The sequence below is a fragment of the Somniosus microcephalus genome, chromosome 3, assembly GCF_052327205.1.
Source record: "Somniosus microcephalus isolate GS21.2 chromosome 3, FLI_Smic_1.0, whole genome shotgun sequence".
In the NCBI taxonomy this organism is placed as follows: domain Eukaryota; kingdom Metazoa; phylum Chordata; class Chondrichthyes; order Squaliformes; family Somniosidae; genus Somniosus; species Somniosus microcephalus.
In genome coordinates this window covers 79,016,343-79,032,444 of record NC_140989.1, presented here as the reverse complement: position 1 = coordinate 79,032,444, position 16,102 = coordinate 79,016,343, and the positions used below count along the sequence as shown (strand labels likewise).

General features: G+C 44.0%; 1 protein-coding gene across 4 annotated transcripts in view; it reads left to right on the top strand.

Annotated features, from left to right (window-relative positions):
- The window catches only part of LOC147121161 (deoxyribonuclease TATDN3-like), an 84,782-nt gene that overhangs the window by 50,858 nt on the left and 17,822 nt on the right, over positions 1 to 16,102 (top strand). The window contains exons 8-10 of one of the 4 annotated variants that reach the window (XM_085981253.1): positions 927 to 1,039; positions 2,420 to 2,500; positions 13,608 to 13,793. In XM_085981253.1, coding sequence (XP_085837379.1) covers positions 927 to 1,039; positions 2,420 to 2,500; positions 13,608 to 13,751 — 338 coding nt within the window. In that variant the 3' untranslated portion in view covers positions 13,752 to 13,793. Of the gene's footprint in view, positions 1 to 926; positions 1,040 to 2,419; positions 2,501 to 13,607; positions 13,794 to 16,102 lie in introns of those variants that run through there. The other 3 variants (XM_085981255.1, XM_085981254.1, XM_085981256.1) reach the window with 3 other exon arrangements.

Sequence of the window (16,102 nt, the reverse complement as noted above, 5' to 3'; positions counted from 1 at the left end):
CTTCTATTCTTACAGTTAGTTCAGCTTGTAGTATTAAGAATCGTGTCTCTACCTTTTAGGTGTTCAAAACTTATCATAAAAACAATGTGATGGCTGTATCTATTTGATGTCATTCTTACGAAGGTCTTCTGTTTGTATCTTTTGCATTTAGAACACCTCACTTAGAATGATCTATGCAATTTTTAATCACCTCAGCTGGTTGTACCATAGACTCGTGTCTCCGTGTTTCATTTGATGTCATTTTTACAAAGGCACATGTTTCTTTAATGTTCTGTGTTTCTTTCCGAAGTGTTGGTTTATAACACTTAACTGGGTATAGCATTTGTCCAAGGCTTCAGACTTTTAGGAACCTCCAACCTTCTACTTCAATAAGGCTATTGTCTCAGTGTCAACAACTTATCTTATCTCAAAAGCCTGTATGCTGTTTACAGCTTTTGATTGTTAAGGCTTCCAGACCCAGTATGTCCTGTTTTAATAAGGCTTTTTCTTTCATAGAATGGTGTATTTTTCTGAATATGGCTATTCCTTCACAATCATGCTATCCAGATAGTGAAACTGAATTAGTTGCTAAGCTCAATACTGTCTCACTCATGTTGGTAACAGAATGACATCTTGCATTGGACCACCAATATCCAGTGCCGCAATGGAGGGATACAAGTTCCTTAAGAAAGATTCCTAATCTTTTGCTCAGTTAACCTGCACCTAAGATCTCTGGTTTTAGATAAGTGGGGTGTGCCCATAGGGAAGAGAGTGTGCATCCAGATTGGGCAAACATAAGCTCTACTTACGTTGATTCCTCAGTTTGGTCTGGTCTAGCTAAACATGATATTGGGTTGTCACGAGTGCTGGACATGTGGCTGACCTGAAAGAAAAATGTATTACTATATATTATAACACAATAAAGTGAAATTCTTTTGGTTTTCTAGGAGCTCAGAAAGTGCTGCTTCATGCTTTTGATGGAAAACCCTCTGTGGCTATGGAAGGGGTGAAAGCTGGATTTTTCTTTTCAATTCCACCATCTATTATAAGAAGCGAGCAGGTTCGATCAAATATAATAACGTTCTCGAAAAATGAACGTGCTAAGCATATAGTAACTACATTAATTAAAGCAATGAAAAGCCTTTTGAAGGCCCAAAACTTTGTTGCTAAGTTTAAGGTACAGTATTTGTGAAAAACAAAGTCCAAGATATTTCTACAGCTGTAAATTTGCTCAACCACTCCCTCACCTCCACCTTTGATGCCCTTGCCTCCAGCAAAACTTTACTGCTTCTTGTCCTGGTCATTCCCCTGGTACGGCCCCTGTCTTCACTGCCTCAAATCAAAGGGGCACAGATTTGAACATATCGGGTGCGCAACTGATTTAGTTATCCATCACCAGCTCTGGCTAAACTGCATCAAGCGCTATCGGACCTCATACTCTTCTGTCAAAACATCACTTCAGGATCATCCCGGAGAGCAAAGATAACCCCGGCTTCTTTTCTGCACTGTCAACCATCTCCTTAAACCTTTCTCCTCTGCCCACACCTCCAACAACAAATGCAAGGGGCTCCTAAACTTCTTTGTCACTAAGAATCATACCTCTCTGATTGTAGCCAGAGCATCTCCAACAATGACTTCTCTTCCCATCCCCACAGTATAACCTCTAGAGTCTGCCAAGGATCTATCCTTAGCCCCCTCCTCTTCTTCATCCTCCTTGGCAACATCATCCATGGACTTGGGGTCAGCGTCCCCATATATGCTAATGATACCTACTCTACCTCTCCACCACCTCTCTCAACCCCTCCACTGCCTCTGTGTTATCAGACTACTTGTCTGGACGATGTCACAATCTTGGATGAGCCGATTCAATCCCCCTCCTCAACCATTCCCGTCAGGCAGAACCAGATTGTTTGCAACCTGCAACCAGAGAAAATCTTCCACCATATAAGGACAGAATCAGACTTAGTGGTGATAACCCCTTAGTTAATAACCTGCCAGTACCCACTGCCTGGCTCATACATGAAGTGTGATCATATGGATGAGGTACTGAAGGGCGGCTGCCACCCATGGGACTCTACCACAGCAAGACAATTATATCCTTAAGACTAGGAAAGCAGAAAATTGCAGAGGGCAAAGATAAAACTAATAAACTAGTTATGTAGGTTAGTTCGCACATATGTAAAACTTAGATGTTGATGTTCAGTATTCATTTACACCATTTTCCATAAAATCAAAGCTTGCTACTACAAACCTGTGGGACAGACAGAGTAGGTTTGCCACAGGGGATTTTTCTATGGGGAATTATTTTTAAACTACTACGATGAATTGTTTTCTGTGGATTAAAAACATTTTGAAAGATGTTGTTTAATCTGAATTTTCTGGACCAGTTTTCGATTAGTGTAATCTGCAGACTACTAATTTTCATATTTCTTTTCCCAAGAAGCAGAAATTGGTGAAGCAGCTGCCGCTAGAGTTTATATGCCTGGAGACAGACTCTCCTGCATTAGGGCCAGAAAAACAGGTAAAACGTATAATTTTATGTGTAATTGTCTCCCTCAAATTAAAGCAGAATATTGTAGAGGAGGTGAATCCTGAAGTGGTTTAAAGCAAGGTGACTGATAGCATAAAAAGTAAATTTTAGATAACTTAGTTAGGTTAAAGGAATAAAAAGTGCCACAGCCTGACAGAATATACCCTAGGAACCTCATAGAGCTGAGAGAGGCAACTGCCGAGGGCCTAGAAATTTTGGGGGGAATTGTAACCCCAAAAACGGATGGGTTTGGGTCGGGCAGCATGTAAAAAATGTTTTAAAAAATCTGAAACCCACCTCCAACCCACCCACTTCTAGTTTCAACAGAGGCGGGACAGGCAACCAACCCGCTCGCAGGAGGCGGGTTGGTCATTAAATATTATAATGAGGCTGCGTGCCTCAGAATTAACCACCATTTTAAATTTAACCCTGTCCGGCCAGGTTTCCTGGGCCTCGGGGAACCCGTTGGCTAAAGGGAAGTGAGGGCTGCTGGATCCAGGAGGTAAAAAACATAGAAACATAGAAGATAGGAGCAGGAGTAGGCCATTCGGCCCCTCGAGCCTACTCCGTCATTCAATGAGATCATGGCCGATCATCCAAACTCAGTACCCTGTCCCTGCCTTCTCCCCATATCCCTTGATCCCTTTAGCCTTAAGAAATATATCTAACTCCTTCTTGAATATATTTAATGAATTGGTCTCAACTGCCTTCTGTGGTAGAGAATTCCACAGGTTCACCACGCTCTGGGTGAAGAAATTCCTCCTCATCTCTGTCCTAAATGGGTTACCCCTTATCCTTAGACTGTGACCCCTGGTTCGGGACTCCCCCGCCATCGGGAACATCCTTCCTGCATCTAGTCTGTCTAGTCCTGTTAGAATTTTATACGTTTCAATGAGATCCCCTCTCATTCTTCTAAACTCCAGCGAGTATAAGCCCAATCGACCCAATCTCTCCTCATACGTCATTCCTGCCATCCCAGGTATCAGTCTGGTGAATCTTCGCTGCACTCCCTCTGTGGCAAGAACATCCTTCCTCAGATAAGGCGACCAAAACTGCACACAATACTCGAGGTGTGGTCTCACCAAGGCCCTGTACAACTGCAGCAAGACATCCTTGTTCCTGTACTCAAACCCTCTCGCTACGAAGGCCAACATACCATTTGCCTTCTTAACCGCCTGCTGCACCTGCTTGCTTACTTTCAGCGACTGGTGCACAAGGACGCCCAGGTCTCATTGCACTTCCCCTTCTCCCAATCTATTGCCATTTAGACAATAATCTGCCTTCCTGTTTTTAACACCAAAGTGGATAACCTCGCATTTATCCACGTTATATTGCATCTGCCATGCTTCTGCCCAATCACCCAACCTGTCCAAATCATACTGGAGTTTCTCGGCATCCTCCTCATAGCACACGCGCCCAGCCAGCTTTGTGTCGTCTGCAAACTTGGAGATATTACATCTAGTTCCCTCGTCTAGATCATTAATATATATTGTGAATAGCTGGGGTCCTAGGACCGATCCCTGTGGTACCCCACTAGTCTCTGCCTGCCACTCAGAAAAAGACCCATTTATTCCAACTCTTTGCTTCCTGTCTGCCAACCAGTTCTCTATCCAAGTCAGTACCTTGCCCCCAATCCCATGTGCCTTAACTTTACACGCTAATCTCTTATGCGGGACCTTATCGAAAGTCTTCTGAAAGTCCAAATACACCACATCCACTGGTTCTCCCTTATCTATGCCACCAGTTACATCCTCAAAAAATTCCAGTAGATTAGTCAAGCACGATTTACCTTTTGTAAATCCATGTTGACTTTATCCAGTCCTCCAGTCCAGTCACTGTTTTCCAAATGCTCTACTATTACATCTTTTATAATGGACTCTAGCATTTTCCCCACTACCGATGTCAGGCTTACTGGTCTATAATTCCCCGTTTTCTCTCTACCACCTTTTTTGAATAGTGGGGTAACGTTAGCTACCCTCCAATCCATGGGAACTGTTCCAGAGTCTATAGAATTTTGGAAGATGACCAGCAATGCATCTACTATTTCTAGGGCCACTCCCTTAAGTACCCTAGGATGTAGATTATCAGGCCCTGGGGATTTATCGGCCTTCAATCCCGTCAATTTCCCTAACACCATTTCCCTACAAATACTAATTTCATTCAGTTCCTCCCTCTCATTATACCCTATGTTCCCTGACATCTCTGGGAGGTTATTTGTGTCCTCCTTTGTGAAGACAGAACCAAAGCATGTATTTAATTGGTCTGCCATTTCTTTGTTCCCCATTATAAATTCCCCTGATTCTGACTACAAGGGACCTACGCTTGACTTCACCAATCTTTTTCTCTTCACATATCTATAGAAGCTTTTACAGTCAGTTTTTATGTTCCCTGCAAGCTTACTCTCGTACTCTATTTTCCCCCTCTTAATTAATCCCTTTGTCCTCCTTTGCTGAATCCTAAACTGCTCCCAATCCTCAGGTTTACTGCTTTTTCTGGCCAATTTATATGTCCTCTCCTTGGATTTTATGCTATCCCTAATTTCCCTTGTTAGCCACGGTTGAGTCACCTTTTTTGTTTTATTTTTATGCCAAACAGGGATGAACAAATTCTGTAGTTCATCCATGCGATCTTTAAATGTTTGCCATTGCCTATCCACCGTCAACCCTTTGAGTAACATTCCCCAATCAATCCTACCCAACTCGCGCCTCATACCATCGTAGTTTCCTTTATTTATTTAAATTCAGGACCCTAGCCTCTGTGTCAACTAATTCACTCTCCATCTTAATGAAGAATTCGATCATATTATGATCGCTCTGCCCCAAGGGGCCTCGCCCAACAAGATTGCTAATTATTCCTTTCTCATTACATAATACCCAGTCTAAGATGGCCTGATCTCTAGTTGGTTCCTCGACATATTGGTCCAGGAAACCATCCCGTATACACTCCAGGAATTCCTCCTCCACAGTATTGTTACTAAAGTGCCTTTCCACCTACCCCCCGTGATTGGACACTCCCCGATCCCTTCGGATCTCCCCCCGGGCCGTTCCGATCTCCCTTCCCCATCCCACCACGACCGTTCCGATTCCCCCATGAGGCCCATCTGGTCTCTCCCACCACTGACCTGTCCGATCTCCCTTGAGGCTCTTCCGATTTCCCCGACACCGACCCTTCCGATCCTCCCACCCTGGCTGCGGCCTGGCACCAAAAGCCTACCCGCTCGACAGCCAGCCAGCCTCTAAATATTGCTGCTGCGACCAGGAAATGGAGACGAAAAACGTTAATCAGGTCCTGCCGTTAAATTTGGCAGAACCTGAGGGAAATCCATTCTTCTGGGTTTCCTGACCTCAAAACAGCTCCCCACTTCCCCCCCATCCCCCACCCTGCTCTCTTCCTGCCTCAGAGCTAATATGCAGCCCTATATTTCAGGGCTCTGTTAATTGTGGATGTCTGCCAGAGGACTGGAAAGTGACTAATGTAGTAGCCATTTTCAAAAGGAAGATGGAGATAATCAGGGTAATTAAAGGCGAGTTAGCTTAACATTTGTGGTGGGGAAAATTTTAGAGTCTTTAATTAAGGCCATTTGGCCCCTCAAGCCTGCTCCACCATTCAGTAAGACCATGGCTGATCTTCTACCTCATCTCCACTTTCCTGCACTATCCCCATATCCCTTGATTCCATTCAAAAATCTATCGATCTCTGTCTTGAATATACTCAACAACTGAGCCTCCACAGCCCTCTGGGGTAGAGAATTCCAAAGATTCACCACCCTCTGAAGAAATTTCTCCTCATCTCAATCCTAAATAGCCGACCCCTTATTCTGAGACTATGACCCCTGGTGCTAGACTCCCCAGCCAGGGTAAACATCCTCCCTGCATCTACCCTGTCAAGCACTGTAAGAATTTTGTATGTTTCAATGAGATCACCTCTCATTCTTCTAAACTCTAAAGAATATAGGCCTAGTCTACTCAATCTCTCCTCATAGGACAATCCCCGCATCCCAGGAACCAGTCTGGTGAATCTTCGTTACTCTCCCTCTGTGGCAAGTATATCCTTCCTTGGGTAAGGAGACCAGAACTGTACACAATACTCCAGGTGTGGTCTCACCAGGGCCCTATATAATTGCAGTAAGATGTATTTACTCTTATACTCAAATCCTCTTGTAATAAAGGCCAGCCTACCATTTGCTTTCCTAATTGCTTGCTGTACCTGCATGTTAACTTTCAATGTGTATAAGGACGTCCAGGTCCCTCTGAACACCAACATTTCCCAATCTCTCACCATTTGAAAAATACTCTGCTTTTCTATTTTTCCTACCAAAGTGGATAACTTCACATTTCTCCACATTATATTCAATTTGCCATGTTCTTGCCCACTCAGTTAGCCTGTCTATATCCCCTTGAAGCCTCCTTGCATCCTCCTCACAATTTACATTCCCACCTAGCTTTGTATCATTAGCCAACTTGGATATATTACATTTGGTCCCCTCATCCAAATCACTGATGTAGATTGTGAATAGCTGAGGCCCAAGCACTGATCCTTGCGGTACCCCACTAGTTACAGCCTGCTAACCCGAAAATGACCCATTTATTCCTACTCTCTGTTTTCTGTCCATTAACCAATCCTCAATTCATGCTAGTATATTACCCCCAATCCCATGAGCCCTAATTTTGTTTAATAACCTCTTGTTTAATAAAATTGTGACATATCTAGATAAAGAGAAAATAGTTAGGAATAGCCAGCACAGATTTCATAAGGTACGACCATGCTTTACAAACCTCAATGAGGATGTAACAGACATGGTAAATGGGGGAGATGCAGTGGATGTGGTGTACTTTGGGAAGTCTTTGGCAAGGTACCACATGGGAGATTATTGGTGAAGATTAAGAGTATGGAATTGGAGGAGGATAGAAATCTGGATTTAAAATCAATTAGAAGGAAACAAACAGAGAGTAGGAGTTAAAGGCAGTTTTTCAGAGAGTTTAGAACTGAACAGAATTCAGTTCTGGAGCCATTTCATTCATTGCGTTGATCAATGATCAATAATTATTTTGATATACATCTAGAGGGTGTGGTGTCAAAATTTGAAGGATATACCATAATAGGAGGTATAGTTAATTCTTTACAAGATCAAAGAAAGCTGCAAAGAAATATTGGTAAGCTGGAGGGATTGGGCTAAAAATGGCAGATAAAATCAATGTCAGTAAGTGTAAGGTGATGTATTTTGGTAAAAAAATAAGAGCAGCAATTAAACTCTGAATAGAAACAGACTCAGTGCTGCGGAAGAGCAGAGTGATTTGGAGGTACAGGTTCACAGGCCATTAAATGTAGTACTGTACCACAGATTGATACGGCTGTTAATAAAAAAGCTAATGGCATTCTAGGTTTTATCACAAAGGGATTAGAATATAATAGCCAACAGGTAATGATGAGCCTACATCATTAAACCTTAACAAGACTTCAGTTAGAGTAATCTGTTTGGTATTGGGCTCCACACTTTAGCGAGAGTACAATACAGATTCACTATCACGCTGCCTGGTATGAGGAAATAAAGATACAAAGAAATACTTCAAAAAAAAAAACAGGTGCTAAATCGGTGCTGTGCTAATAAGACACGCCCGTTTGAAAGTCTGGTTTTAGCACGCAATTTTAAGCCTAATTGCTGATTACCATAATTTGAACTTGCCTAGAGGTGCTCGTGCCAGGGCTGTCCTTGGAGAGGGAGTACGCAGTGCCCACCGGTACGCTTGAGGCCTTCCTCGACATGTGAGCACTGGAGGGACTGGAGTGCTTTATCACTCCCTGTGACCAAATCTTAATTTGATTTGTTAAGTTTCTTTTAAAAATTTGTTTAAATTACAGTTTATTGATTTTGCCTCTTTAAGAAAGGGGCACTTGTTACCTCTTACTGATGATGACGTCGTCATTAATCACCGAATATAATTTCAAAAGGGAAAGTCTTGCTTGACCAACCTCATTGAATTTTTTTTAAGAGGTAACAGAGAGAATAGACAAGGGTAATGCAGTAGATGTAATTTATCTAGATTTTCAAAAGGCCTTCGATAAGGTACCACATAATAGCTAATGAATAAGGTCAGAGAATGTGGAGTCAGGGGACAAGTAGCAGAATGGATAGACAGCTGGCTTCAAGACAGAAAGCAGAAAGTAGGGGTAAAGGGTAGCTATTCACAGTGGCAGAAGGTGGGTAGTGGTGTTCCACAAGGATCAATGCTGGGACCACTGTTGTTCACAATTTATTTATATTAATGATTTAGACTTTGGAATAAAAAACACACATGCAGAAATTCCATTCCCTACGGGTGTGTACGCGCTGTGTACTCACCCGTAGGGCCAACGGAAATACCGGTTTTAGGCACGCAATGCGCATGCGCTGGAAACCGGCATTTCCGATCTGTCAAGAAAGCTCTTCACAGATCCTCCGCCTGCCTGGGAGCAGGGCCTCTGCAGATGGAGAGTTCTGTTTTTTGGAGACCCTCCGCCCGCAGAAAACACTTACAATTCTTGCACCTGGTAAAAGCAGGCGTAAGGCCTGCTTTTACCAGGATAAGAGTTGAAAAAAGTTTTTTTTTTAAATTTCCTCTGATTTATCATTTAAAAATACTTTAAAGAAAGGTAAGTTTATTTTTAGCCCCATTAAAAACTTTAATTATTTTTTTCAAAAATAAAATTTTTGTTTAAAATACTTAATTTATTGTAATTTAAAGTCATTTAAAAAATGTGATTTAAAAAAAAAATTATTTAAGTTTTACTATGTTTTGGGGGTGATCTCTATTCATATATTTGACAGGTCTTCCTGTCAAATGTATGAAGGGAGATTCCCTTCTGTGATTGGCTCCCCATGGCCCATGTGATCCCAGGGACGCTGCGAACCGCCTGCGCCCCTGGGATACGTGGGCCCTGCACACCGGCAGTTTGGAGAGGCCCAGCAATGGAACTCTGCGCCTCCCGGGAGCCCTCCGGTCTAGGCGCAGATTTTTTCCAGATCGCAGCCCTCCGCCCGCGGGAGGCCTGTGAACGGAATTTCTGGGCCAATATTTCTAAATTTGCGGATGACACCAAATTGGGGGGGATAGTCAATATTGAGGAGGACTGTAACAAATTACAGGAAGACATTAATAAACTTGCAGAATGGGCATATAATTGGCAAAAGAAATTCAACACAGATAAATGTGAGGTATTGTAGGAATTTCTGGGCCAATATTTCTAAATTTGCAGATGACACCAAATTGGGGGGGATAGTCAATATTGAGGAGGACTGTAACAAATTACAGGAAGACATTAATAAACTTGCAGAATGGGCATATAATTGGCAAAAGAAATTCAGCACAGATAAATGTGAGGTATTGTAGGAATGTCTAGTTCCTATCCAAAGACTGAGGTCCACTCAGGCGTTCAAACAAAATGAAGTTTAATGGAAACTAACAGGTTTAAACAAGTAACTACAGGAGAACATCGAGTGTAGGTCTGCTCAGTTCGGAGGCTCCACGAGGACTGCTCGGGCGGTCCCGTGGTTGACGTCGTGACGTCATCACGTTCTTCCCGCCAGTGGGGGGTCACGTGATGAACGGCGTGACATCATCGCGTTTACCCGCGCTGTTAAAGTAATCACGCTCTGTACAAGTAAACAGTATAAATAAAGATACAGACTCAGGCTGTAGCTAACATGTTGTTAAAGGGAATTATATACAAACGATCTGAGTCCTTTAGTGGCTCCGTCACAGCATTACATTTTGGTAGGAAGAATAGGGAGGTCACTTATTACTTGGAGAGTACGAGTCTGGGTGGGGTAGAGGAGCAAAGGGATCTCTGAGTACAAATACACAAATCACTAAAAGTATCGACACAGGTTAACAAGGCCATAAAAAAGCAAACCAGGCTCTAGGGTTTATTTCTAGAGGGATAGAATTGAAAAGTAGTAAAGTCATGCTAAACTTGTATCGAGCCTTGGTTAGACCGCACTTGGAGTACTGTGTACAATTCTGGTTGCCATATTATAACAAGGATATAGAGGCACTGGCGAGGGTGCAGAGAAGATTTACAAAGATGATACCAGAAATGCGAGGGTATACATATCAGGAAAGGATGAACAGGCTGGGTCTCTTTTCGCTTGAAAAAAGGCTGAAGGTGACCAAATTGAGGTCTTTAAAATTATGAAAGGTTTTGATAAAGTCGATACAGAGTGTGTCCACTTGTGGGGAAGACCATAACTAGTGGCTATCAATATATGATAGTCACCAAGAAATCAAATAGGGAATTCAGAAGAAACTTCTTTACCCAGAGGGTGGTGAGAATGTGGAACTCGCTATCACAGGGAGTAGTTGAGGCAAATAGATGCATTTAAGGGGAGGCTAGATAAGCATACAAGGGAGAAGGGAATAGAGGGTTATGCTGATAGATTTAAATGAGGAAAGACGGGAGGAGGCTCGAGTAAACGCCAGCATGGACTGGTTGGGCCGAATGGCCTGTTAATGTGCCGTATATCCTACGTAATCCTATGATTATAATATAAAAGAGTTTGCCTGGAGGTGCTAAAACAGACACCTACAGGTTTAGCACTCGATCACTGATTAGAAGCAGTTTTTGTGGAGAAGTATATGTGGGGCTCCACTCACCTACTGCGTGCGCTGCCTGACACACCGGCAGATTTCAGGATGGCTCAGGGACCAAGTGATGGGGTGCACAGGTTCTTGGACGTGGTACTGGGGGTCCTGGTGGAGGAGGTCCAGGGAAGGAGTGATGTCCTGTACCTGCTGGGGGGAAGGACACTTCCTCGCCCTCTTGTCCCTCTCTCCTGCAGCAGCTGGTGCTGCTCTGCCTGGCCTCATCTCCTCCTCCCATTCCTCCTGTAGAGCAAAGGGGACCCCTAGCAAGATGCCCATGACCAAGCTTTCTCCTGGTGACTCCTGTAAGATGGAGTAGCACAGCACTTACTCTTTTTAGGTGAAGTCCTCAGAATTTTCAGAATAAATGTTGATAGTGTTGGTGAAGTCTTAACAAACTATCCCAGAACGTCTCTCGATGTGTTTCAAAAGTCCTCTTCAAACCTCCAGCAGCAAATGAACAGTAAATAGTGAGTATGCCTTTAAGTAGCACCCAAAATCCTCAGCAATGCCTTGTTTACTCCATTCAGCTGGTCACTGTTACAAGAGGGCGTTAGGTCAAAAGCTCTCTACCAAAATGCTGTGCAGCCTCATTAACGAGTGCTGGCAGGCAATTTAAGTGGCAATCAGCCCCTTAACGATCCTCTGGGCGACCGTCCCTAGCGCGCTTCAACTCCTTTAGCAAGGTGGCGTCTTGTGCTAAACGTGGGCTAAATCAGCGTTTCAGATCAACACCCCATCTTGGCCACCTCGAAGGCTCTTATACACAACAGAGATTTACAACAGAGGGTAGTTGAATCTTATTCACACAGAAAGTTGTGAGGATGTGAAATTAATTTACAGGGTTAATTGGTTGAGGCAAAAACTATGTCAATATTCAAGATGAGATTGGATAGGTGGATGAAGGAAAAGTGGTTGAAGGGATATGGGAACAGGGTGGGTAAATACCATTCAAGCTATTTGCTCACGTGGGGGGTAAATGCTGACATGGATTGTTTGGGACAAATGGCTTGTTTCCATGTTGTAACTTCTATGTATATGTATAGGTGCTTTATTAATTTAAGTTCCTTCAACAACATCATTGCATTCAAAATCCAAGGCAATTAGTAGAGGCAATGGGTCTCTACTCAGCTGTCATATAGGCCTTTCAGAGTGACGTGAGTGAGGAGATGCTGCACTCCTCAAGTAGTTACATATTGTTCATTTTTATAATGTTTATTTGTAAGAATTTTGTACGACTAAAACAGTACCAATTACAGATGTAATGAAGCTAACCATAAATACAAATACAAACAGGATGAATCGGAAGCACTCTGGGAGAATAAAGAATACTGTAGAGCCCAGGATGCAAAAAGAAGTTTGTAGCAAGCTGTGGAAATAAAATAGTGCAAATAGAATCCAATCACGATTAATAGAAGAAAACTCAAAATGAATAAGCACTGAAGGATCTTCTGACTAATTAAATAGCTGGGCTCTCCAATAAATCTATTACTAAGAGAAACAAACAGGTAGTTGGTATATGTTTTGATAAGTTCCCAGATAATCTGTTGCAGATTCTCCCTTCATTACTATATTTTCACTGCCCCACCCACATACATTTTTCTGAGTTTTTGAAGTATGTTCAATCTTTAACTCACACAATTGAAGCTGGTTTAGAGTAGATCAGATTTCCTTCCCAAGAAGCCAAATATTTGGACCATGCCACAGTTATTTGAACATGTCGGAGGAACTGTGCCTTTGCTGCTTTTGCTTCACCGAGAATGTAGTCGTGGAAATTTGGTGTCTTATACACTTAAACCTCCAAACCTCCTCCACAACCAGAACAGCTCTGCCCATGGTGGTGAAAGTCACAGTTATCTTGAACTTCTGTGCTTCAGCTTTTAAGTTGCCTCAGGTGAAATCTGTCATATTAGCCAGTCTGCGGTACACCACTGCGTGCATCAGGTCAATAATGTATTGTTTGCCAGGGCCAGTACAAGTGCTGGGTACTCTCCGCAATTATTTAAATGAAGCGATCTCAGAAAATGCCTGGAGGTTCTCTTCCCACGCCAACGGTGTGAGATGCACTTCCGGGTGTGTTGCCACTGTGCCCCTAGCAGAGAATCTTCCCATACGCTACCACCACTGCTGAAATCTGCCAACTCAACTTTGCCTAAGGATCAAATTTGGGACCTTCCTGGTCTGTATGCTTCAATTCTACACCGGGCATTGCATTTATTAACTGAGGCACTAGGATAATGGATTTTCATAAGAATTATTGTTAGTGTCACTGCAGATTAAATTTACCTTTAAACTTTGTGACTTAGAAAAAGGGAAAGGTTTGAAGCATCTCTTTGAAAGAGCATTGTAGCAGACAGCATGCACAATGCTCCTCTAAATTATTCATAGAATAATTGTTTAATTTCTTTCCTTCACTGCAGCCTACAGTTGCACTCTATTGTGGTGAAAGTTACTGAAACACCTCTATTGCTGTTTTACAGATGAGAAATGAGCCTAAGAACATATCCATCTCCTGTCAGTACATTGCACAGGTTAAAGGGCTTTCAGTGGAGAATGTCATGGAAGTAACGACACAGAATGCATTCAAACTTTTCCCAAAGCTTCAAAAATTCATCCGTCGATAACACAGGTTATCTCTGCAATAAAAAGAAAAGTAACAAAAATGAGTAAGAATGATTTACTGCCTGGGAAAAAGACTTTGAAAGATTCTACCCTAAGTTTGTTTATTTTTTTCTTTACATGACTTAGATTTTGGTATCAAAAGGAATATTCCATTATACTGCAGGAAACTGTTTCATCCAACTTTGTTAGGGACACTTGTAATTTTCACAAGAGTACCCATATTGTCTCCATCAGCAAGATCCCCTACTTTCACCTCTGTAATATCGGCCATCTCCACCCCTGCCTCAGCCCATCGGCTGCTGAAATCCTCATCCATGCCTTTGTTGCCACCAAACTCAACTATTCCAATACGATAGCAAAATACTGCAGATGCTGGAAATCCGAAATAACAACAGAAAATGCTGGAAAAACTCAGCAGGCCAGGCAACATCCGTGGAGAGAGAAATAGAGTCACCATTTCAGGTCGAAACCCTTCATCAGTCCTGACGAAGGGTTCGACCCAAAATGTTGACTCTATTTCTCTCTCCACGGCTGTTGCCTGGCCTGCTGAGTTTTTCCAGCATTTTCTGTTGTTATTTCAACTATTCCAATGCTCTCTTGGCAGCTTCCCACCTTTCACCCTCCGTAAACTTCAGCTCATCCAAAATGCTGCCGCCCATATCTTAACTCGCCTCAAATCCCATTCACACATCACCCCCATGCTCTCTGACCTACAACCCTTCAAGTTCTCTGCGCTCTTCCAATTCTGGCCTCTCGCGCATCCCCGATTTTCATCGCCCCATCATTAACGGCCGCGCCTTCAGCTGTCTAGACCCTAAGCTCTGGAATTCCCTCCCTAAACCGCTCCGCTTCTCTACCGCGCTCTCCTCCTTTAAGACACTACTTAAACCTACCTCTTTGACCAAGCTTTTGGTCACATGTCCTAATTTCTCTTTATGTGGCTCAGTGTCAAATTTTATTTGATAATGCTCCTGTGAAGCACCTTGGAACATTTTACTACATTAAAGGTGCTTTATAAATGCAAGTTGTTGTTTAAGGGAGAGCAGGTAGTTAATCCTTTATATCTATATATATAAAAGGATATGTCTCTCTGTCTGTCTCTCTGTCTGTCTCTCTTTCTGTCTCTCTGGCCGGCTATACAATCAAAGGTTATAGAGCGTACCTACGCATATGTTATATCAAAAGAAAGCTCATCATTAGGGGACTCTTGTATGCGTATTTACTTTTTGCTCGGACAAAAATTGTGCTGATGGTATCCAAAAACGGTTCAAAATTCCTCTCATTATCCACTCATTTGCATCGAGTGGGGGCGGGTTCATTGTGTATGCGGGCGGGCCATCCTACAGTTGAGTGACGCGATGATTGACCAATCCTACAGTTCAGTGACCTGACGGTTGACCAATCGGTGCGTGTGTGGGCGGGCCTTATCATTCTGAACCGAGGTGAGTCACCGCCATCTTGATTCCAAATTTTTCATTTCTTTTTCCCACTTTCTGCGTGTTTCTTTTCAAATCTACATTTCCAGCAAAAAAAAAGTTGCTTTTAAAACACAAATTGTTTTTTAAAAAAGTTAATTAATTTGTAAATCTTTTCTCTAACATCTAGAATTTTCCTACCTTTCACCGTTTTTCCAGGCCTGTAAGCCTGGGCCTCTGTTGCCCAGCCACGCCCGAGCTAGGCACCACCCGTCGCGCTCAACAAGCGGCTCGCGATCGCCGCCATCTTTGTGAAGGCTGGAGGGGGCGGGCCTGAGCCGAGCGTCGCCACCGCTGCCATCTTAGTAAAGGCGGGTGGGGCAGGAGTCAGCGCGCGCTACTTGAGTCCGGCCGGGCCTCACGCGGTAGGTTGCGCGGCGGCGTCTCTCTGCTCTTGAAGCCGGCTCAGGCGGGGGGCGGGGCTCGGGAGATCAGGCCACGGGAGATGGGGGGGGACTCGGGAGATCGGGGTTCGGCAGATCGGGGCTGGGGGGGGCGGGGCTCGTGAGATCGGGCCTCGGGAGATCGGGGGGGGAGCCTCGGGAGATGGGGGGGCGGGGCTTCGGAGATCGGGGCGGGGCTCGGGAGATCGGGCCTCGGGAGGGCGGGGGCGCGGCTCGGGAGATCGGGGGCGGGGCTCGGGGACTCCCCCACCCCCCCCCCACCTCCTTCCCTCTCCCCCTCCTTCCCCCTTCCCCCCCCCATCGCCAGCAGAGGGGAGAGGGTCTGCTGGCTCCCCCCTCCCTTTCTCCCCCACCTCCCCCCCTCTCCCTGTTCTCCCCTTCCTCTCCCTCCCCTCCTTCCCCCCTCCCCTTCTTCCCCCCTCCCCTCTCCCCCCTCCTCCCCTACTTCCCCCCTCCTCCCCTTCTTTCCCCCCC